Source organism: Oryctolagus cuniculus, chromosome 10, assembly GCF_051225735.1.
Source record: "Oryctolagus cuniculus isolate XC-2025 breed Fujian yellow rabbit chromosome 10, ASM5122573v1, whole genome shotgun sequence".
Lineage (NCBI taxonomy): Eukaryota > Metazoa > Chordata > Mammalia > Lagomorpha > Leporidae > Oryctolagus > Oryctolagus cuniculus.
This window is the reverse complement of record NC_142876.1, coordinates 92,960,990-92,984,322: the sequence shown is the minus strand read 5'-3', so window position 1 is coordinate 92,984,322 and position 23,333 is coordinate 92,960,990. Positions and strand designations below refer to the sequence as shown.

Below are 23,333 nucleotides of genomic sequence, written 5' to 3'. Positions count from 1 at the left end.
TGGGGTTTGACATAATGGGCAGAAAATACTGTTCCTATTTGTCTGCAGTTTCTGTGTGGTACACGGATTACATTCGGCCCCAGCAGTTTGTGCCCTATGGTATAGGCTGTGGGCCGTGAGGTACAGCGCTAGTGAAGGCAGGCCTTAGTGGCCAGGGGGGTTTCCAAGGGCTCTATTGCTATAGTAACTCCTATTCGTCACCCAGGCCTGGGTTCTTGTCCTCTCTGCCCCTACCTTCTCAGCTTCCTCCTGACCTGGTAGACCAGTTCTGCTTGCTCTTTTGACCTTTCTTCAATCAAAATGAGACCACGGGGCTGGTGCTGTGGTGTAGTGGGTAAAGCCACCACCTGCAGTGCCGGCATCCCATATGGGCGCCAGTTCAAGTCCTGGCTGCTCCACTTCTGATCCAGCTCTCTGCTATGGCCTGGGAAAGTAGTAGAGGATGGCCCAAATCCTTGGGCCCCTGTACCCGTGTGGGAGACCTGGAAGAAGCTCCTGGTTCCTGGCTCCTGGCTTCAGATTGGTGCAGCTCTGGCCAGTGCGGCCAACTGGGGAGTGAACCAGTGGATGGAAGACCTCTCTCTCGCTTGCTCGCTTGCTCGTTCTGCCTCTCCTTCTCTCTCTGTGTAACTCTGACGTTCAAATAAATAAATCAATCTTAAAAAGGGGGGGGGGGCCTGGCGCCGTGGCTCACTTGGTTAATCCTCCGCCTGTGGCTCTGGCATCCCATATGGGCACTGGTTCTATTCCCAGTTGCTCCTCTTCCAGTCCAGCTCTCTGCTGTGGCCCGGAAGGGCAGTGGAGGATGGCCCAACTGCTTGGGCCCCTGTATCCGCATGGGAGACCAGGAAGAAGCACCTGGCTCCTGGCTTCTGATCGGCGCAGTGCCAGCTATAGTGGCCATTTGGGGAGTAAACCAACGGAAGGAAGACCTTTCTCTCTGTCTCTCTCTCACTGTGTATAACTCTATCTGTCAAAAAAAAAAAAAAAAAAAAAGACCACATATGGTGTGAAAGCATTCCACACACAGCCATGGGATGTAAGGACCTCTGTGGCCCTGGGTCATCCTTTACCCTCTCTGAGCCTCGGCATTCTTGTAAAAGTGAGTTCGTGACACCTCCCTCTGAGCATTGCTGGGAGATGAAATGAGCCAAGGCAGGGCCAGCACTGTGGTGTGGTAGGTTATTCCTCTGCCTGCAGTGCCAGCATCCCATTTGTGCTTTGGTTTGAATCCTATCTGCTCCACTTCCTATCCAGTTCCCTTGTATGGCCTGGGAAAGCGGTTGAAGATGGCCCAAGTCCTTGGGCCCCTGCACCCGCATGGAGACCTGGAGGAAGCTCCTAGCTCCTGGCTTTGGATCTGCACAGCTCCTACTATTGCAGCCATCTGGGGAATGAACCAGTGGATGGAAGACTTTTCTCTTTGTGTCTTTTTCTCACTGTCTTCTCAAATAAATGAATAAAATCTTTAAAAAAAAAAAGAAAAGAAAAGAATGCGCCGAGGCACAGAGGCAGAGAGCATGTGCCCTGGGAGGCAGCAGCCTTTGCCTCTGCCTTGAGGAGGTGCCCAGCTGCAAGGTGTGCTCGGAAGGTGCAGTCTGGCATGTGGCTTTGCATGAAACTGGAGCTAGTGTCAGGAGGACAGAGTTATGGTTTCAGGCTGGGGAGAGGAGCCCTCCATTAGCGTTAGGAAGCAACACTATGGGTCGGTGAGACCACAGGACTCCTCTGGCTTGGCTTCAGCCCCTAGTCTCAGGCTTCTTTCCCTTCAAGTGCATTCCCAGCCCTGATGCAAGTAGAATTTAACTTACTTTCTATTTATTTATTTATTTGACAGGCAGAGTTAGACAGTGAGAGAGAGAGACAGAAAGGTCTTCCTTCCGTTGGTTCACTCCCCAAATGGCCACTGCAGCCGGAGCTACGCTGATCTGAAGCCAGGAGCCAGGTGCTTCCTCCTGGTCTCCCACGCGGGTGCAGGGGCCCAAGCACTTGGGCCATCCTCCACCGCACTTCCGGGCCACAGCAGAGAGCTGGACTGGAAGAGGAGCAGCCGGGACTAGAACCAGTGCCCATATGGGATGCCGGCACCGCAGGCGGAAGATTAGCCAAGTGAGCCACGGCGCCAGCCCCGAGAATTTAACTTACTTTCATCTTCTGTTTTCCCAGGCTCCCCAACATAGTGAGGGTGCTGAGTAGTAGTAAAATCAGCCAGAGGATCCCTTCCAAAGTTAAAAAAAAAAAAAATCAACTGCATCCATCCAAGGTCAGGTGATCTCAATCCTTATCTTGTCACTCAGCGTTCCTTATTTTAAAATAGCATATTTTAAATTACATATATAGCTGCAGACTGAGAAACTTATAAAAACATTTTCCCCATTTATAAAAGGAATATATACTTATTGAGGATAACCTGAAAAATAGAGAAAAAAATGGTGAAAAGTGGGTGTGGAACCTGGGACACCAGAGGCCCAGGCAATGGTACACTTGAGAGACTGGAGATGACAAGCTTGTTTCTCGTGTTCAAACAGAATACCTGTATTGTGTTTTTCTTCCAGCCTCCCCCCGCCCCTCCTTTCTAAGATTTACTTATTTTTTATTTGAAAGGCAAAATTAGAGAAGGAGAGACCGAGAGAGAGAGAGAATCTTCCTTTTGCTGGTTCACTCCACAGGTGGCTGTAATGGGCAGGGCTGGGCCAGGCTGGAGCCAGGGGTTTGGAACTCCATCCAGGTCTCCCACATGGGTGGCAGGGGTCTAATTACCTGGGCCATCCTCTGCTGTTTTCCAAGGCACATTAGCAGGGAGCTGGATCTGCCCATGGCCGCTCCAGCACTTTTTTTTTTTTTTTTTGACAGGCAGAGTGGACAGTGAGAGAGAGAGAGAAAGGTCTTCCTTTTGCTGTTGGTTCACCCTCCAATGGCCGCCACTGCTGGCGCGCTGCGCTGATCCGAAGGCAGGAGCCAGGTGCTTCTCCTGGTCTCCCATAGGGTGCAGGGCCAAAGCACCTGGTCCATCCTCCACTGCACTCCCTGGCCACAGCAGAGAGCTGGCCTGGAAGAGGGGCAACCAGGAAAGAATCTGGCGCCCTGACCGGGACTAGAACTTGGTGTGCCGGCGCCGCTAGGCGCTCCAGCACTCTTAATAGTGCTGCTACTGTTGCCTGTCCTTGCTGATTGCAGCCATGATAAATTTGCCTGCAAACACATGTGTTCGCTGCTTTCTTAGAGAAGAAAAGAGATGGTTACAGAGCTGGTCATTGTGCCGGCTGCTCTAAATACGCCCTCATTTCTTACCCATCACAACCCTGTTGGAAGGGTAGGTTTTAGCAGATGAAGAAACTGTGGTTCAGAGTCAGACCAGGAAACTGGTCAGTGGCAGCTGGGCATTGAATCCATATCTCTGAGAACAGAAAGCCTATGCCCGCTCCCCAGGGATGGCTTGCTGTGAGGTGGAGGGGTGGCCCAGCCTGGCCAGTCATTACACAGTGATCAGCCCCTCCTCTGGCTCCAGAAGAACTCACAGGGGCCTATCTTTGAGGCAGTGGGAAAGAGGGGCAAGTAGAAAAGATATGGCTCCAGCAGGGAGCACTTCAGCCCTCCACAGGGACTCAGTGGCTGCCAGCCAAGGGTGTGAGGGATGAGGAGTTGGCCCCCTTAGATTCTAGAGTCAACATAAAAATCATTGTGGCTGGTGAGTGTTGTGCAGCCGGTTAAACCTTAACTTGCGGTGCCGGCGCTGTGGTGCAGCGGGTTAATGCCCTGGCCTCCAGTGCCGGCTTCTCATATGGGCGCTGGTTCTAGTCCTGGCTGCTCCTCTTCTGATCCAGCTCTCTGCTATGGCCTGGGAAAGCAGAAGATGGCCCAAGTCCTTGGGCCCATGCACTGTCGCTCCCCCTCTTCATGGAGGAACGACACAGGACCCTGCACTGTTCTTTCGTCTGCTCGGCCCTCCCCGGGTTTGCTGCTGGTTCTTCCCGGGTGGGCTACCGACCCTTCCACCTCCGTGGAAGGGCGGTTCCCCCTGCCACATTCCCCACTTCCGCGGGGGAGCGGCACACCGCCGGCCGGCTCTCTCGGGGGCTGCACAGATGTTCCTTCAGATAGATGTTCTCCCTAGATGTTCCTGGTGCATGTTGTCTCTCTCCTCCTTTATAGTCCTCTTCCACCAATCCCAACTCTGCTACCCACACGCCGAGTACGCTGCTCTCCTCCAATCAGGAGTAGGTCCTACAGTTTATTGGTTGAACTGGAGGCAGCTGTGTAGAAGCTGTTTCTCCCTTCTCAGCACCATATTGTGGGAGAGCAGATGCATAGAATAAGTCTTAATTCCAGTAACTTAGTCTAGTCCGAGTTGCTCCCCACAATGCACCCGCATGGGATACCCATAGGAAGCTCCTGGCTTCGGGTCGGCGCAGCTCTGGCCGTTGTGGCCATCTGGAGAGTGAACCAGCGGAAGGAAGACCTGTCTCTACCTTTCTCTGTAACTCTGTCGTTCAAATAAATAAAATAAATCTTTAAAAAAAAAAAAAAAAACTTAGCTTGCAATCTGGCTCCACTTCCAATCCTACTCCCTGCAAATGCACCTGGGAAGGCATTGGAAGGTGGACCAAGTGCTTAGGCACCTCTCACCCATATGGGAGACCTGGATGGAGTTCCAGGCTCAACCTAGGACAGCCTCAAGAGTTGTAGCCATTTGGGGAGTGAACCAGCAGATAAAGGATATTTCTCCCTGTCACTCTGCCTTTCAAATTAATTCCTAGTAAATAAATCAGCTAATCTTCTCTCTTCACTGCCAACCAGATCAGAGTTTGTGTGCTTAGTGGCCTTTTGCAGTCAGTGAAATATGTGCTGGGTGTTTCTCTGAGCTTGTTTGCCACTTCTAGTTCTACAGTTGTGGGGCATTATGGGGATTGTTGGCCAGCTGAAGGTCATATTTCGTTTTTAATTACTCTGTAATTGAGCACACAACTCAACACAACTCCTGTAATTTGCTTTGGTGTCACCTAAGGATTCTTGTACTAGACAGAGAATGCTGAAGGAGCTGGCAACCCAGGCCTTTTCAGGCGTATCCATGTAGTTGCGTTGGAGGTCAGAGGATTTGGGAAAGCTCCTTCGTGTGTTTGTCTTCATCGGAATATCCACTGGCTTTGGAGTTGGTGGAGCCCGGCCTTCCCTTGCCAGGGCAGGAGGCGGCCCCACAGAATGGAGCTGGAACGCCAGGAGGGGAGGCCTGTAGAAGTGCCAAGGGAGAAGGGCGGTTGTGCCCCTCACTGCGGGGAGCCAGTTCCTTGTTGCATCTGTGAACACACAGGAGAAACCTGGGCATCTGCTTTGCATAAAGTTCCAGTGTCTGGTTCTTGATTCGGTCGGTTGGGTTTTTAAATACTGTGTATTTCCCTTGGCTGACAAGGAGATGCACCTGGCTTCACTCACCTGCCAGAATGTGGGTGAAGATAGTGGCGATGCTTCAGATGCCTGGAAAAACCCTAAAAATTTCCATTTATTTGGGGGAAGTTTTTGTCCATTATTCGGTTGCATAGCAATTGAACTCAACCATAAGTACTAGCTTTGAAAATCTGCAGATGGCACAATGATAAATAATGAGTATTTAGCAGAATGAGGAACAGTCATTAGTACTAAGTGAAACATTAAGGACTGTGAACAGCCTGGCAGGTGCTAGTGAGCTGAGCGGAAGTCCTACAAGCTGATTCTGTTAGGAGGATTTCCTCAGGAACGTGGCTGTCCTTGAGGGTGACGTTGACCACTGCCTATGAATTACAGCTATGTGACACTGATTTAGAATGGCAGTTCTTGTAACGGGCTAAGTCTGGGGGCTTGGGAGAACCCACAAAGATTTTCTTGAGAATGCCATTTAATTTTAGTTGGTTGTATGGGCTCAGGGGCTCTCCTTCCCAGAGGTGCAAGATAGGACACAAATGTCCCACATCAGAGTGTCTTGGTTTGATCCCTGTCTCTGGTTCCTGAACCCAACTTCCTGCTTATGTGGACTGGGGAGGCAGAGATAGCTCAATTAGCTCAGTTCTTGCCTCCCACGTGGGAGACAAAGATTGAGTTCCTGGCCATTGTGGGCATTTGGAAAATGAACCAGTGGGTGGGAGCTTACCTTTTGTCTCTCTGTCTCTGTTTCTCAGCTGGTGCTACTGGTCTGACATTGTGTTGACTGCTATTTGGAAAACAAGTGTGTGATTCTAGCCCTTGAAGAACTTAATCCAGTTGAAGACACCCCCCCCCAATAAAGAGAGACATGGGACAAAAATGGTTCAAAAGCTGAGCTTCCCAGGTTTCGAATAGTTACCTGCGTCCCCATGGGGAGAGGTGCGTGTGTGCGTAAGGAATGTTTAGTATAGAAAGAGTGAGGAGCGAAGATGGAACAGGATGGAAAGAAACTGGAATAGTCAGAAATAGCAAAAACAAAAACAAAGAGGCAGAAGAACACAGAAGCTAGGTTAAGAGGGTTGGTTTTATCCTGTTGCCAGTAGGGGCCGTGGAAAGTTCTGGAGCAGAGAGCATAGTAGTGAATACTTGTTTTCAGCATTCTTTTCAGGCCCTCCTGTAAGGGAACATGCCAGGAAAGAAGCAGGTTTGGGTGTGGATGGTGGGCCCTGGAAACACATGGACCTGCTTCCTGTCCAAGATCCCTACTGGGCCAGGCATCTATCCTTCAGAGAGCCATTTCCCTCTGTCCCAAAGCAAGAGAGCAGTGCTCCTTGCTCCCTAGAGAACACTGGCACATGGTCTGAGCAGTGCTGTGGGAGCCATCAGTGCAGGCCCCAGCGTGGAGTTCACTAGGGACTCAGGTTAGACACACACCCCCAGAAGGCAGAAAAGCTGAGTTCTCATGAAGAGGCAGGAAGGGATGGTTGTTGAGCGGGGGAGAACCTGAGGTGTGATGGGTTCATTTATTTCCTTCCTCTCATATGAAGAGTTTTATTTTTGTGGTATGGTGCTGCTTCTGATTTCTGGAAGAGGTTTTAAGACAGTGGTTGCTACTCCTGGCTGCACAGCAGAATCATCTGGGGGGAACTTTTAAGACCTACAAAATAGCTGTGCCTAGCCCAGACAAATTAAATTAGACTCTGGAAGACAGGGCCAGGCTTTGTTGTCTTTTTTTCTAAGTTCTCTGGGTGATTCTAGAATGCTCCAGGGTTGAGATCCTCCTGCTTCAGAGAAGAGAGAGAACATCTCTGAACAACTGCCCCTGTCTTTTTGTACCTTGAGTCTCTAAATGAATCTGATAGCTGTGCCCAAAGCGAAATGAGAAGAATTATGTGGGTTTGGCTGATTTGAAGGTTTGCTGAAGTTTTGACTTTAGCTCCTTGAACACATTTCATTGGAGCCTCATTAAGGTAATTTGGGGCCAGATTCAAAATAAGTTTTCCTAAAACCTCATCAAACGGAGGCATCTTGGAGTGCCAGCTGCTGTACAGTGAGACCCTAAACACCCTTTCAGAGGCTGAGGCAACATGAGATACAGTGGTTATGCTTGGAAGATGGCCTGTGTTGGAGGCATGACTCAAGAGTTGTGCAAATGACACCTCCCACACACCCCTGGTTAAGAGTCAGTAGGTCTGCATCGTTAGGAATGAACCAGCCTGGTTCCACAGACCAGTGAGGCCTCTCATCTTCTAGGGCTGCAGAAAGGGCCAGACCTCAGGGCTTCCCTGGATGCTGGGGGTCACCAGTTATGTTTAGCAGGTAGGAGGGTCTTGGGAGTAAGCCAGATTTGGGTTCTGGTTCTTCGTCAGTTGTTTTCTTTCTTTCTTCTCTCTCTCTCTCTCTCTCTTTCTCTTTCTCTTTCTTTCTTCTGGTTCTTAATCAGTTGTTTTCTTTTTCTCTTTCTCTCTCTCTTTCTCTCTCTCTTTCTCTCTCTCTCTCTCTCTTTCTCTCTTTCTTTCTCCCTCCCTCCCTCCCTCCCTCCCTCCTCTCTCTCTCTCTCTCTCTCTCTCTCTTTCTTTCTTTCTTTCTTTCTTTCTTTCTTTCTTTCTTTCTTTCTTTCTTTCTTTCTTTCTTTTTCCTAATCAGTTGTTCCCTTCCTCCCTTCCTTCCTTCTCTCTCTCTCTCTCTCTCTCTCTCTCTCTCTCTCTCTTTCTGAGTTAGGCAGAGAGAAAGAGAAGTCTTCCATCTGCTGGCTCACTCCCCAGATGACCCCGCAATGGCCAGAGCTGTGCCAATCCAGAACCAGGAGCTTCTTCCAGTTCTCCCACACAGGTGCAGGGACCCAAGGACTTGGGCCATCTTCTGCTGTTTTTCCAGGCCATAGCACAGAGCTGGATCGGAGAGTGGAACAGCCGGGACTCGAACCGGCATCCACATGGGATGCTGGCACTGCAGGCAGCGGCTTTACCTGCTATGCCACAGCGCCAGCCCCAGTCAGCTGTTTTCTAGCCTTGAGACCTTGCATAGCTCACTTTTATCTGCTTGACCAAGATCCCCTGATCCGCTAGGGTTGCTGTGAGACTTGAATAAGAAGCGTTAGGTTAGAGGCCTAGTTAAGTTCCTAGCAGATGGTCAGTGCTCCTTTTAAATGAAATTCTCCCTTCTCTGCCCCAGTTTGTCCACTTTGAAAATGTTCAGTAGCAGACCACAGTGACTTGCCAGAGTGCCAATGTGCCTCCCTGGCAGGCTGTAAGAGGTGCAAATGTCAGGAGAGGAGCAGGAAGTAGAGAGCCCTTTGGGGAAGTGGTGGCAGAGGGCAGGGTTAGTGGCAAGTGTAGAGCTGTATGCCTCACAGCTGTCTGCAGAGCCCTTAGCTCTCACTTGCGCATGACGGGCCTTGTGGTTGATTGGGGGTGGATTGTGGGTTCTGTTCCACAAGGGAGAGGGTAGGGCTGGTGGAGAGTGACTCACTGGAGGCTTCTGGGCTGCTAACCCTAGCTTGAGAAGTGGCAACCTGACTTCAAATGTCTGAGTTTTTCTGGTTTCCAGGGCACTCTTCTTCTTTATTAAACATTTTTATTATTTAAAGATTTATTTTTAAAAAATTTTTTATTTAGTAAATATAAATTTCCAAAGTACAGTTTATGGATCACATTGGCTCTCCTCCCCCCATAATTTCCCTCCCACTCACACCCCTCCCATCTCCCGCTCCCTCTCCTATTCCATTCACATCCAGATTCATTTTCAATTATCTTTATATACAGAAGATCAATTTAGTATATATTAAGGAAAGATTTCATCAGTTTGCACCCATACAGAAACACAAAGTGTAAAATACTGTTTCAGTACTAGTTATAGCATTACTTCACATTGGACAACACATTAAGGACAGATCCCACATGAGAAGTAAGTACACAGTGACTCCTGTTGTTGACTTAACAATTTGACACTCTTGTTGATGGCGTTAGTAATCTCCCTAGGCTCTAGTCATGAGTTGCCAAGGCTATGGAAGCCTTTTGGGTTCGCCGACTTTGATCTTATTCCAACAGGGTCATAGTCAAAGTGGAAGTTCTCTCCTCCTTTCAGAGAAAGGTACCTCCTTCTTTGATGGCCCCGTTCTTTCCACTGGGATCTCACTTGCAGAGATCTTTCATTTAGATCTTCTTTTTTTTTTCCCCCCCAGAGTGTCTGGGCTTTCCATGCCTAAAATACTCTCATGGGGTCTTCAGCCAGATCCACGTGCCTTAAGGGCCGATTCTGAGGCCAGAGTGCTATTTAGGACATCTGCCCTTCTATGAGTCTGCTGTGTATCCTGCTTCCCATGTTGGATCGTTCTCTCCCTTTTTGATTCTATCAGTTAGTAACAGCAGACACTAGTCTTGTTTGTGTGATCCCTTTGTCTCTTAGACCTATCAGTGTGATCAATTGTGAAGTGAAGTTGATCACTTGGATTAGTGAGATGGCATTGGTACATGCCACCTTGGTGGGATTGTATTGGATTCCCCTGGCACGTTTCTAACTCCACCATTTGGAGCAAGTCTGATTGAGCATGTCCCAAACTATACATAAAGATTTATTTATTTGAAAGGCAGAGTTGCAGAGAAAGAGGGAGAGACAGAGATCTTCTGTATGCTGGCTTACTCCCCAAAGGGCTGCAATGGCTGGGGCTGGGCCAGGTCAAAGCCAGGAGCCAGGAACTCCATCTGGGTCTCCCATATGTGTAGCAGGGGTCCAAGCACTTGGGCCATCTTCTGCTGCTTTCCCAGGCACATTAGCAGGGAGCTGGATTGAAAGTGGAGTACCTGGGACTTGAACCAGTGCTTATATGAGATGCAGGTATTACAGACGGTACCTTAACCCGCTGCACCACAACACTGGCCCCTCTTCTCTCATTTTAATAAAAGCTCCATCCTGGTTGCGAGCAGTAGACAGCTAGGCCTTTTTGTTTGTTTGTTTTCTTTTTAAATTTACAGCATTGGATTTAAGTATTTCCTTTTGGTTAGACCATAGCGTAGTATCAAGCAATCTAAAAAATGTCAAATATTTTTGTAATTAAGGATGAACTTGCCCCATTGAAGTGTAATAACAGTATTCCTGAGCAAAATCACATTATCTGCTTTCCCATTCTCATTCTGCATCTGTAACTAGGTGGCAGATGGGACTTGGGAGCTTCAGTGGAAGAAGAGGTAGAAAGGAGAAAGTGGGAGTGGGAGAAAGAACTTATCCACTGGTTCACTCCCCAGATGCTTAGCAACAGCCAGGGCTGGGCCAGGCTGAAGCTAGGAACCATAAACTCAATCCAAGGGCCCAGCCACTTTAACCATCATTTCCTCCTAGGGTGCACATTAGCAGGAAGCTGAAATGAGGAGCTAGAGCCAGGACATGAACCCAAGCACTCTGATAGGGGACATAGATGTCTTAAGCTACATTCTAACTACTAGGCCAAACACCCACCCCTATATTTTATTTTTAATTAGCAAATAATAATTGTACATATTTATAGGGCACAATGCGATGTCATGATACATACTCTGTTATGATTGAATCAATCTGATTGGATCACTCACATAGTTATTTCTTTATGGTGAGAACACTGAAACTCTGTGGACAGTTTTGACATGTGCAATACATTTGCTGTTAACTCCAGTCAACATGCTGTCCAGTAGGCCACTTAAACTTAATCCTTGTGTTCTGTCTCCCCTGCCCCGCCCCCAGCCTGTGGTAACTGTGGTTCTGCTCTGTTTCTGGAACCTCTTTCCAGGGGAAGCACAACAGTAACCCAGTCCACCCTCCCAATAGATGTGCACACTTAGGAATCATGTTGCTTTGGGCAGATGGCTACAGAAGTCACTTCTACCACCATACTGCATCCCGAGCCTCCGTGGACTCTGCTGTGGTTTGAACAGGGTTTAGCTCCCCAACTCTGCAGATATGTAAGTCACAAGACACGTGTTGGTGATGCTGGCACACTGAGAGCTAGATCCAGTTGTGGTGTCTAAGGTTGAGACTTTTGGGAGGTGACTGGATTGGGTTTTTGGGGTGGAGCCTCATGGTCGCATCTTGAGGGCTTTATAAGGAGGCCCATGCACAAATGTGCCCCCTGGCTCACCATGTGATCTCTCCTCTGCACATGTTTCGCCATCCACTGTGCTCAGCAGACACCAGCCCTATGGGACCATCTGATCTTGGACTATGAGTCAATAAACTGATCCAAAATAGACCTTCTTCCTTCACAAGTAGCTTCTCTCGGGCCTTTGTTACGGTGATGGAAAGCTGACTAATACCTGTTGGAGTCACCTAATCCTGGGTTTCTCCACCTCGGCCCTTTGACCTCTGGGCCAGGCAGTTCTTTGTTGTGGGAGCTATCCTGTGCATCACAGGATGTTGAACAGCATCCCTGGCCTCGGATTATTCGCTGGACAGCAGTCTTGTCTCCTCCAGGAAAGTGACAGATGTCTCTACCCATTGCCAAATGCTTCCTGGGAACAGAATCACCCTCTATTGAGAACACTGACCTTAAAAGAGGGTGTCTTCGCAGAATGACATTTTGGGGTGCTACAGCCTGACATTGGTATCCTGGTGCTGTACGTAGCTGCTGCTTCCCTTCTGCCAAATGCTTTTCCCAAACCTCGTGCACTGTTTTTCGGCCAAGTTTATTTATTTTTATTTCATTTTTCAAGATGAATTTATTTATTTGAGAAGCAGAGTTACAGACAGAGAGAAGGAAGGACAGACAGAAAGATCTTCCATTTGTTGGTTTACTCCCTAAATGGCCGCAACAGCTGGAGTTGGGTTGATCAGAAGCCAGATCCAGGAGCCAGGAACATCTTCCAGGTCTCCTTACGTGGGTGCAGAGCCCAAGCACTTGGGCCATCTTCCACTGCTTTCCCAGGCCATAGCAGAGAGCCAGATGGGAAGTGGAGCAGCCGGGACTAGAACTGGCGCCCATATGGGACGCAAGTACCACAGGCGCCACAGCAACATATTTATAAAAGACATGTCCATATTTAAACTCAAAGTAGGTAAAACAGGTCAGCAAATGCTTGCTTAGCACCTACTAGCCGCCCAATATTGAGCTGGAATTTTAAAATGTAGTATTATTCCTCTGCTAACAGAAGGTAAGGATACCTACAGTGAATCTTGAAATTTAATATTTTACCCCTACTTTAGATAACAGCAGAACTGACCAATATTGTATTAGTCAGCTTCTCAGCTCCACAACAAATACTGAGAGAAACTTCTTATAAAGATAAGTTTATTTCAGCTTGTTTCGGAGGTTCACAGCCCAACATTGGACGGCCCCATTAGTCTGGGGTCTGATGAGGGTAGAGGCTTGGCAATGGCAGAGTGTGGAGGAACAGTCACATGGCAAGTCAGGGAGCAAAGACAGGCAGCATGCTGGTCCTGTGTTGTGCATCTCTGTAAAGCTGTCAATATTCAGCCATGGGGGTTCCATCCTTGCAACCTAATCCAAAGTTAATAATCACTTCCCTGAGACCCCCACCTTCAGACAGCACAGTTGGATTAAGTGTCTACTCTTAGGCCATTAGCCATTGTGGGGGTCAAGCCCCTAATCATGGGCCTTTCTTTGGAGGACACCCAAACTAATACCCAAACTATGGCACATTTGCTTAATTCCTCGGTTGTATGTGCTGATTTACAGCTCTGCTATAGAATGTAAGGCCGGAAAATTTGGCAGTAAATAGTCTTGAGAAAGCAAGAATATTTATTTCAAAGCCAGAGAATTGATTTCCAAATATAAGACTGTCAGATGTTTAGGCATTTTATCTTTATGTATTCAGAAATAATTGTATTAACATATTGCTTAAGAGATTGGCCACACTACACAGATCAGTTTTGAAATATCTGCTTTATAGCCCTGTGTGAAACCAGTTAAGCATGGCACCAGGTATACAGTTGAATCACTTATAATAATTGGGTGGATGCTGTTGAATATATCATCTTTAATGTATTCCAGACGTTCCTGCTTATGGGGACTTTACCAGCCTTTGCTAAATGAACAGAATGGAAATGAATGAGGTATAAAAAGATCAGTTACCCTGGTCAGTTAACAATGCTTTCTTTTTGTCTTTGATGTTTTTTGCCCCCTAAAAGAGCTTTTTAAATCAGTGGAATTAATTAAATGGAAAGGATTTGATGAGTACTTTTTAAATAAGCATTTGTTGAATAATGACTATGAGTAATGCATAAATTATACCATCTACCACTAGTAAAGCAGTTCTGAACACCTGAGGAAAAAATTTAACATTTTTTTTAAAGATTTATTTATAAAGGCAGAGTTACACAGAGAAGGAGGGGCAGAGAGAGAGAGAGAGAGGTCGGTCTTCCATCTGCTGGCTCACTCCCCAATTGGCCGCAATGGCCAAAGTTCTGCCAATCCAAAGCCAGGAGATGGGAGCTTCTTCCGGCTCTCGCGTGTGGGTGCAGGGTCCCAAGGACTTGGGCTATCTTCTGCTTTCCCAGGCCACAGCAGAGAACTGGATCAAAAGAGGAGCAGCCGGACTTGAACTGGCACCTTATGGGATGCCGGCACTGCAGGTGGTGGCTTTACCTGCTATGCCACAGCACTAGCCCATTAACATTCTTTAAAAAAAAAAAAAACTGTTTATTATTTAAAAACTCAGAGTTGCACAGAAAGGCAGAGAGAGAGAGAGAGAGAGAGAGAGAGAGGTCTTCCATCCACTGGTTTATTCCCCAGTTGGCCGCAACGGCCAGAGCTGTGCCAATCCGAAGCCAGGAACCAGGAGCTTCCCCCAGGTCTCCCACATGGGTGCAGGGTCCCAAGCACTTGAGCCATTTTCTACTGCTTCCCCAGGCCATAGCAGAGAGCTGGATTGGAAGTGGAGCAGCCATGTCTGGAACCGTCACCCACGTGGGATGCTGATACTGCAGGTGGCAGCTTTACCCGCTATACCACGGTGCCAGCCCCGCCCCCCGCCCCCCCCCCCCCCCGTAACATTCTTTATATGATTTAACTGTACCTTCATCTAAGCAGCAGGCTGAACTGGGTTTGTGTTTCTTGCTTAATTACTAGTAAGAATTATCTGGGGAGGATATTAAAATTTGTACAGACCTGGTAGAAGGCCAAGGGACATGGTTTTGTTTTTATGTTAAAGACAGAGAGAGAGGCAGTTGAGTAAGAGCATTCAAATACACTCCCATCTGCTGGTTCACTCCCCAAATGTCTGAAACTGGGCCACACCAAAGACTGAAACCTCATCCAGGTCTCCCACATGGCTGACAGGGACCTAACTACTTGAACCATCACCTGCTGCCTCACAGGGTGACCATTAGCAGAAAGCTGGAATCTACAGCAGACTGGGGATTCAAGCCCAGTCACTCTGACATGAGATACCTCCGTCCAAAGTGGCATCTTAACCCCTATATCAAATGATTGCCTCAGGAATACGTATCTTTAAGCACCAGCTGCTGCTTCAGCCCTGCCACGTGGGGTGACTTTTATTGCCAGGCTGGTTTAGGAAATCACTGGTTTTGATTTCTTTGGGAAATCTCATCAGACCATCTATAGTCCATCTTTGCTTGTTTTCTTAATCATATACCTGAGTGTGTGTATAAAATACCAACCTTAAACACTAAAATTCGTGAATCATAGTCTTTTCACTGCTACCACACCTACTTTTGAATGCCTATATTTTATTTTCTTAAACTTTTCATTTGAGATAACTGTGGATTCACCTGCAGTTATAAAAAAGTAGGGAGAGATTCCCTTGTAGCCTTTTCTGCAAAACTTTATTTGCAGAACTATAGTATGACATCATAATAAGGACCCTGATGTTAATACAGTCAAGATGTAGACTTTCCATCAGAACAAGCATCCCCCACTGTTCCCTTCTGTAGCCGCACCCAGTTCCCTCCCACACCCATCCTACCACCTTAGCCTTAACTACACACAACCATTAATCTCTTCTCCATCTCTGTAATTTTGTCATTTAAAGAATTTCTATAAATAGAACCATACAATGTATAACCTTTTAGGATTGGGTTTTTTTCACTCAGTGGAATTCTCTGTAGATTCACACAAGTTGTATGTGTCTATAGTTCATTCCTTTTTTCTTTTTCTGAGTTGTGTGCCATGGTAGAATCTAAAAAAGCTGCCATGAACATTCACAGGTCTGATGGACAGAAGTTTTCATTTCTTTGGAATAAACGCACAGGAGTTAAGGAGCTGGAGTGTATGGTAACTGCATACAAGTTCTTAAAATACTACCAGTCTGTTTCAAAGTGTCTGTCCTGTTTCACACTTCCATAGGCACTGTAAGAGTGTCCCAGTTTCTCTGTATTCAGCATTCAGTATTAGCACTGTTTTATTTCAGCCATTCTGAAAGAGATATGATGGTTATCTCATTGTTTATGTGCTAGCTGTATATCCTCTTCAGTGAAACATCTTTCCAGACTTTGGCCATTTTCTAATTAGATTGTATTTTATTTGTTGTTAGGTTTGTTTTTTTGTAGAACAATAGTTTTAAATTTTGATGATTTTTTTTAGATCTTTGATTTCTTTCATTGATGTTTTGTGGTTTCTAATATACAGTCCTAGGTATGTTTTAGATTTACACCTAATGGGTTTTTTGTTTTCAGTGTCTTTGTGTTCTTGTTAGTGTATAAAATATGCTGTGGCATGGGATGCACAGCTGGATTTATTCCATGATCTTGTCTTAGAATGATAGATGAATTCAAAGCAGAGACATAGATTAAAGCATAAGAATGACAGCAGCTCTGCCACGGCTTGGGAAGTAGAAGATGGCCCAAGCCATGCGTTGGAGACAGGAAAGAAGCTCCTGGCTACTGGTCTCACATCAGCCCAGCTCCAGCAGTTGTGGCCATTTGGGGAGTGAACCAGCAGATGGAAGACTTTTTTTCTCTCTCTCTCTCTCTCTCTGCCTCTCCCTCTCTAATAAATAAATAAATCTTTTAAAAAAGAATGAGAGTAGAATTTGTTACAAGAGTTTAAAGAAAAAGTACGCACTCAGACATTGACTGCAGGCAACTTCCTGAGGGAGAGTTGCCCCCACCCAAGTTCAGTAACCCCTTTATTAGGTGATATGTGGTACCCTAACTGAATATATGGATAGAGTGGAGTTTGGGCAGGGTTCAGTGCTTGGTGATCTCTGGGAAGGTTTCAGGGTGCCTCCATATAGAGCTCAGCGTACCATCCACCACTTGATTGTCTTGTGCAGAATGGGAGATTGAGGCTTAGGTGCATGATGGGGAAGTGGGTGTGCTGAGTTAGCACACAAGAGGGTGGAGTTTTTAGTGGTACATGGCTGCAGCAAGGAGACTCCTGGAAGTCTCTCAGCTCCTTTTCTCCCATTAGCTTCTTGCCTTGCCCTATCAGATGTACTATTGATATTTGCATATTTACCTTATATCCTATCACCTTGTCAAGCTTATTTATTAGTTATAGTGTTTTTACATCCCTTGGTGTTTTCTACATTGACTTTGTCAGCCACAGTAAGAATAGTTTTCTTTCTTTTGATCTGTATACCTTTCATTTCTTTTTTCTAGCTTTATTGCATTGACTAGACTTTCTAATACTATGGCAAATAAAAGTAATGAGGTGGACATCTTTGTGTTATTTCTGATTTAGGGAAATATATTAGGTCTTTTACCATTAAGTATTTCAGCTATAGGACTTTTGTAGAAGCTTTCTATCAGCTTGAGGAGGTTCCCTTCTATTGCTATTTTTCTGAAAGATTTTATTATGAAAGGGTATTTTGTCAAATGCTTTCTGAATATTTTTATGTAACTATGTGATTTTTCTTCCTTAGCTTGTAAGTATGGTAGATTATATTGATTGGTTTTTTAAAAAAGAGATTTATTTACTTATTTGAAAGGCAGAGTGACCAAGAGAGAGGGAGACAGAGAGTGAGCAAAAAGAGAGAGAGAACAAGAGATCTTCCATCTGCTTGTTCATTTCCCAAATCCCACAACAGCTGGGAGTGGGCCACGCTGAAGCCAGAAGCCTAGAACACCATCTCTGTCCCTCATAGGAGTGACAGAGACCCAAGCACTTGGGCCATCCTCTGCGGCCTCCCAGGAACATTAGGGAGCTAGGTTGGAAGTGGAGCAGCCAGGACTTGAACTTCTGCTCTTCTCCAATGCTTGCCCCAACACTGGTTGATTTTTGAGTAATAAACTGGCCTTACATTATAGGAGTAAGCCCCACTTGGTCATGGTGTATGCTGCTTTTTTTTTTTTTTAATGTTGCTGAATATGGTTTGCTAATTGTTTTGGAAACGATCTTCAAGACTGTACTCATGAATTCACGAATGAGGTTGGTTTGTAGTTCTCTTTTTTTGTGCTGTCTTTGGTTTTTGTGTAAGGTTAATACTTGCTTCATCAAACAAATTGAGAAGTGTTCCTTCCTTTTCTATTTTCTAGAAGAGTTTGTGTAGAATTAGTGTTATTCTTTACGTTTGATAGAATTCTATAGTGAAATCTTTGGGCCTGGATGTTCCTTTTTTTCTTTCTTTTTTTTTTTTTTTGGCAATTATCAAGTATTGAATTCAGTTTTTTAAAGATTTATTCATAGCCATTGTAATCCATTAACTGTACTTTGGAAATTTATATTTATTAAATAAAAAAAAGATTTATTCATTCATTTGAGAAGCAGAATGAATGAGAGAGAGAGAGAGAGAGAGAGAGAGGTCTTCCATCTGGTGGTTTTACTGCCCAAATGGCTGCAACAGCAGAGCTGGGCCAATCCAAAGCCAAGAGCCAGGAGTTTCTTCCAGCTCTCCCACATGAGTGCAGGGGCTCAAGCACTTGGGCCATCTTCCACTGCTTTCCCAGGCCATTAGCAGGGAGCTGGATTGGAAGTGGAGCTGCTGGGACTTGAACCAGTGCTTCTGTGGGATACCGGTGCTGCAGGTGGAGGCTTAACCTACTAGCCATAGCGCCATCCCCATGAATTCAGTTTTTTAAAAGATCTGTTTATTTAATTTAAAGGCAGAGTTACAGAGAGAAATATCTCCCAATTGCTGGTTCACTCCCCAAAAGACCACAATATCTAGGGCTGAGCCTGGCTGAAACCAGGAGCCTGGAACTCTTATCCAGATCTCCCATGTGGGTGGCAGGAGCTCAGGTATTTGGCCCGTTTTCTGCTTTCCCAGGTGCATTAGCAGGGAGCTGGATTGGAAGCAGAACAGCTGGGACTCGAACTGATGCTCACAGGGGATGCTGGCATCATAGGGGGCAACTTAGCCCACTGAACCACAATACCATCCTGTGATTTCAGTTTTTTAATAGTTATAAAAATAGTCAAATTATTTATTTTGTAGTGGCTGGGCTGTGGTACTGAAGTATTGTGAGGAAGTGGTCCATCTCTGTTGTTAAATTTATGTAGGTAAGATTTGTTCATAGCACTCCCTTACCTTGTGGTATCTGAAGAGTCTGTAGCAATACCATTTTGTTCCTGATGCTGGTAATTTGTGTGTTTTCTCTCTCTCCCACTAGTTTTGCTAGAGGTCAGCCCATTTTATTGTTCTTTTCTAAGAATTGGCTTTTCATTTCATGATTTTTTTTTTCTCAAAAGTTTTCAACTTTATCAATTTCTGCTTTTATCTGAATCTGTGTCCTTCCTTCTTATGCCTTTAGGTTTATTACACTCTTCTTCTAGGTCCTTGAGAGAGTGAGCTTCGATGATTTCTTTGATGTTCTTCTCCTTTTTAATAAAAGCCATTTAGTGCTGTCAGCACGACTTTAGTTCACAAAGTTGAACTTTGCTGGCTAGAAATAAAAGCCAGCAAAGACCGATGGACAGGAGAAAAGCATGTTTAATCCAAGTTTTATATGACATGGGGAACTTCAGACATGAAGACCCCAAAACTCAGGGAAGACTGTCTATTTCTATGCTCAGGTTTGATAAAGAATGAACAGCCCCATTGAAGTATGGTTGGTATGATCTAAGGATAAAAGACTGATGCAGAACTCAGCAAGGCCATGGCCTGTGTGTTCACTTCCCTCATATTCTCTGCGTGGTGCTCCTTCCCCCTAAGTGTAGGGCAGGAGCCCTTCGGGAATGAGGTTCTTGTGGCCTCTGACAGACAAGGTACATCAGAGAACTTCTTGATGGACAGTTCTTAGGCAGAAAGCCAGGGGGAAGGTTAAGGTAGTATTTATTTCCAGGTTTTATGACTGGCTTTGGAAGAAAGGGACTCTGGTCTGTGACCATCCTTGAAGAAAAGGAATCCTAGTTTCTGTAGCCTGCCTGGGGCAGAGAAAGAAGGGCAGGGAAAATCCAGAAAGATCTTGCTTCTGAGCTCCTTCCTTCCCTTCAGAGTGTCCAGCATGCCATGGCTTCATGCTCCCAGGGTATCGGGTTCTGAACCCCAGCGCTGTCTTCTTTCAGTTCAATGTATCGTTATTTTTATAATTTTCCTTGATATTTCGTCTTTGGTTCATGGAGTATTTACAAGTGTGTAATTTAGTTTTCCTGTTATCTTTGTGTTATTAATTTCTTGCTCATATATTTTCATTTCTTTTAAATTTGTTGAGGTTTGCTTTATGGCTCAGGATATGGTCTGCACTGGTTTGTGTTGCATGGTCACTTGTAAAGAATGTGTGTTTTTCTGTTATTGGATGGAGTGCTCTGTAAATGTTCATTAGTTCTGTTGGCTGATGACATTACTGAATTCTTCCTCCCTGCTTTTCTGTTTAGGTGTATCAATTACTGAGAGAGGGATGTTGGAGTTTCCAACTGTAACTGCGAATTTGTCTGTTTCTTTGTTCAGTTCTGTAAGCTTTTGCTTTACATATTTCATAGTTTCATTGTTTGGTACATGCATATTTAAGATTGCTATGTCTTCCTAGTGTGTTACCCTTTTTGTCTTTATGATATATTCCAAGTACAGGTTGAGTGTCCCTTATCTGAAATGCTTGATGCCAGAAATGCATCAGTCTATAACTTTATTTGCTCTGAAGTCTACTTTATCTGATAATTTTACTTATATTTTATTCTCTGTTTTTTAAAAGATTTATTTATTTATTTGAAAGGCAGAATTACAGAGAGGCAGAGGCAGAGAAAGAGCCAGAGGTCTTTCATCTGCTGGTTCACTCCCCAAAATGCTGCAATGGCTGCAGCTACACCGGTCCAAAGCCAGGAGCCAGGAGCTCCTGTTCTCTGGGTCTCCCATGTGGGTGCAGGGGCCCAAGGGCTTGGGCCATCTTCCTCTACTTTCCCAGGCCATAGCAGAGAGCTGGATCAGAAATGGAGCAGCCAGGACTTGAACTGGCACCCATATGGAATGCCGGCATTGCAGGTGGAGGCTTTACCTGCTATGCCACAGCACTGGCCCCTCATTCTCTATTTTTATAACTGAGGCTCTCCCGCTTCCCTCTTTTTTTTTAGGAATATATCATTCGAGTACAAAGAGGAATTTCTGTAGAAAACAGCTGGCAGGTAAGCATTTTTTGTTGTTGTTGTTGTTAGAAAAATGTTTAACCTGTGACCAAAACCCTGGCTTAGGGCATCTAAAAATCTGGAAAATTCAGAGAATATGAATAAATATAATTGTGTTTCTTTTAGCTATACATTTTTAGCTTTAAGACAAGTATTATAAGACTTTAAAACTTTTCCTAGTTGTTTAGGTAAGTTATATATGATGTTACGAGGAGGAATCTGTTCTCCAGCTTAACCCAGAGCACGCAGGACCTGGAGCCTCCTTCCCCATAGCTATGGTACAAGTGGATGAACTTAGATTTCAACCCAACAGGTAGAGGTAAGACACTGTCCCGGACACTGTACAGTTTGGGACACTACATTTCATGGACACTCAAGTCCACTCCTGGGCAACTTCTAGTGCTAGCTCCCTCACTGTCTCTCTAGAGGGGCTTCCAGGGGCCTCAGGCTCTGCTTTCCTCCGTAGCCTCAGAGAGAAAATATCGCAGTAAGGTCTAGATAGAGGGCCTCCCCCTGCCCCCCACCCCCGATTTACAGAGGATAACTGAATTCTGTGTGGGGGCCATTTCTTTCCAGGTTTAGCTGTTAAAATCACCACCCCCTCCCCCTTCCGAAGTTTTGTCTTACCCTTCAGGGCCCAACTTGAACCTTACCTCCCCCCTTAAGCAGTCTCTAGCCACAGTGGCCCACACTTGGTATTTTCTTTGTGGGAAACTTCATACTGCTTTTTGTTTGAATACTTACGTTGAACCTCTCTGGAGTACTTACCAAGTGTTCAGCATTGACTCAAGCACATTAATCCATTTTGACCCTTGAAAACCAGTGCCATGCTGTCATTTTATCCCCATTTTACATCAGAGAAGTTAACTGACTTGTCTGAGGTCACAGCTAGGTCACTGGTAGGACAGGAATGGAATTCAAATGTTCATGGTTAACCACTATGTATACCTTTTAGCTGCTTCTTTCTTATGAGGCAAGGCTTTATGTTTAGGCTTTTTGGTGTGTGCTTGGCTATCAAGACCAACTGCAGTGTCTTGCCAGAAAAATCAACCCTTGGGGCAGTTTTCTAAGTCCAGAAACTGCTTTAGGAACCTGAGGGCGCTTGACAAAAATGCAGGCTCTTGGGCCCCACTAGACCTGCTGAGCTGCTCCATGGGTGGGGTCCTGGGTGACCTCCAGCTAATTCTCCTGCACAGTAACTTCTGAGAATCACTGATGAAGGTTAAAGTCAAACTGCTCTAAAGCAAAGTAATGTGCTTGCCCTGCATGTGAACAGCTAGAAGAATCCGGCTGTGGCAGAATCCCTGGTATAAATACAACTAAGAAAGAATGTGTAGACAGTGATGGTGGGAGGGAGGAAGCCTGGGCAGTCAGGTGCAGGTGTGGCAGCCCTGCGTCCTGGCCTATTCCAGGCCTCAGGGTGGTGGGATCTCCATGGGAGGGAGTTGCATCCAGGATGAGGAGAAACTTGCCTCAAAACTCCCTCCGTTGTTTGATTCCATGCTCAGTAAACTTTTTTTGGTATATCATAATAATGCATTGTTCCAGGCACCTAGTTAATAAGAAAGATAAGACAAAGGGCTGTTTGTCCTGAAAAGTAATATTCTTCTAGAACCAGTTTGTGTCTGGAGATTTTGGCTGGCATTACCAGTTTCTCATAGTCCAGCCCGCTTTGGGATACTGCTAGGGCTGTCGTGAACCTGTTAAACAAGGTGAGCGCTGCATCTGAGCCCTCCTACCCTGCACATGAGTGCTTGGCCTCTGGAAGGCCAGCAAAGAAGGAAATGGAGAGCGATTGTCTTTGACGACTCGAAATAGCACCGTCTTGTCTCTTACAGATTGTTAGAAGATACAGCGACTTTGATTTGCTGAACAACAGCTTGCAGGTAAATGCCTTGAAACGCCGGCGGCTCACAGTAATTGCTTCGGATGCCTTGGGAACAGCAGAGTCAGAAACCAGAAACTAGCCAATTTCCCTGGCAAAGGAGATGGGTTTGTACCTTAAACAGATGATGTATGACTCTAAAATTAAGCTTTTGCGAGTGAACATGTGACGTGTAATTAATAAACCATCTTGCAGCTGAGTCCCTTGCGTCAGTGTGCCCCTGCAGCAATCCCACGATGCTGACGGAGCCTGTCCTTTTCACTGCTTCGGAAAGGTTGAGCGAGATTCTCAGGCTGTCCACTGAACTCACCGCCTGCTTGGCAGTGCACATCAGTGTTCAATAGCAACAGTAGAGACTCAGCCTTTGCGGTTTAACTTTGTCCTTTGACTATGAGGAGTCTTCAAAAAGTTCACGGAAAATTTGAGTGAAGGATAATGTGCGTTTTCTGTGAATTTTTTGAAGCCCCTTCATATGTTTTTCTTTCTTTTAAAGATTTACTTATTTATTTGAAAGACAGGGTTACAGAGAGGCAGAGGCAGAGACAGAAAAGATAGAGGTCTTCTATCTGCTGGTTCACTCCCCGAGTGCCTGCAAAAACTGGAGCTGAGCCA

At 45.8% G+C, this 23,333-nt stretch overlaps 1 protein-coding gene across 10 annotated transcripts in view; it reads left to right on the top strand.

Moving 5' to 3' along the window:
- Window positions 1–23,333, top strand: part of PXK (PX domain containing serine/threonine kinase like) — a 94,942-nt gene that overhangs the window by 15,301 nt on the left and 56,308 nt on the right. For 9 of the 10 annotated variants that reach the window (XM_008260843.5, XM_002713274.6, XM_008260844.4 and 6 more), the window contains exons 2-3: window positions 20,786–20,836; window positions 22,675–22,722. In XM_008260843.5, coding sequence (XP_008259065.3) covers window positions 20,786–20,836; window positions 22,675–22,722 — 99 coding nt within the window. Of the gene's footprint in view, window positions 1–20,785; window positions 20,837–22,674; window positions 22,829–23,333 lie in introns of all 10 variants that reach the window. The other variant, XM_017343903.4, reaches the window with a different exon arrangement.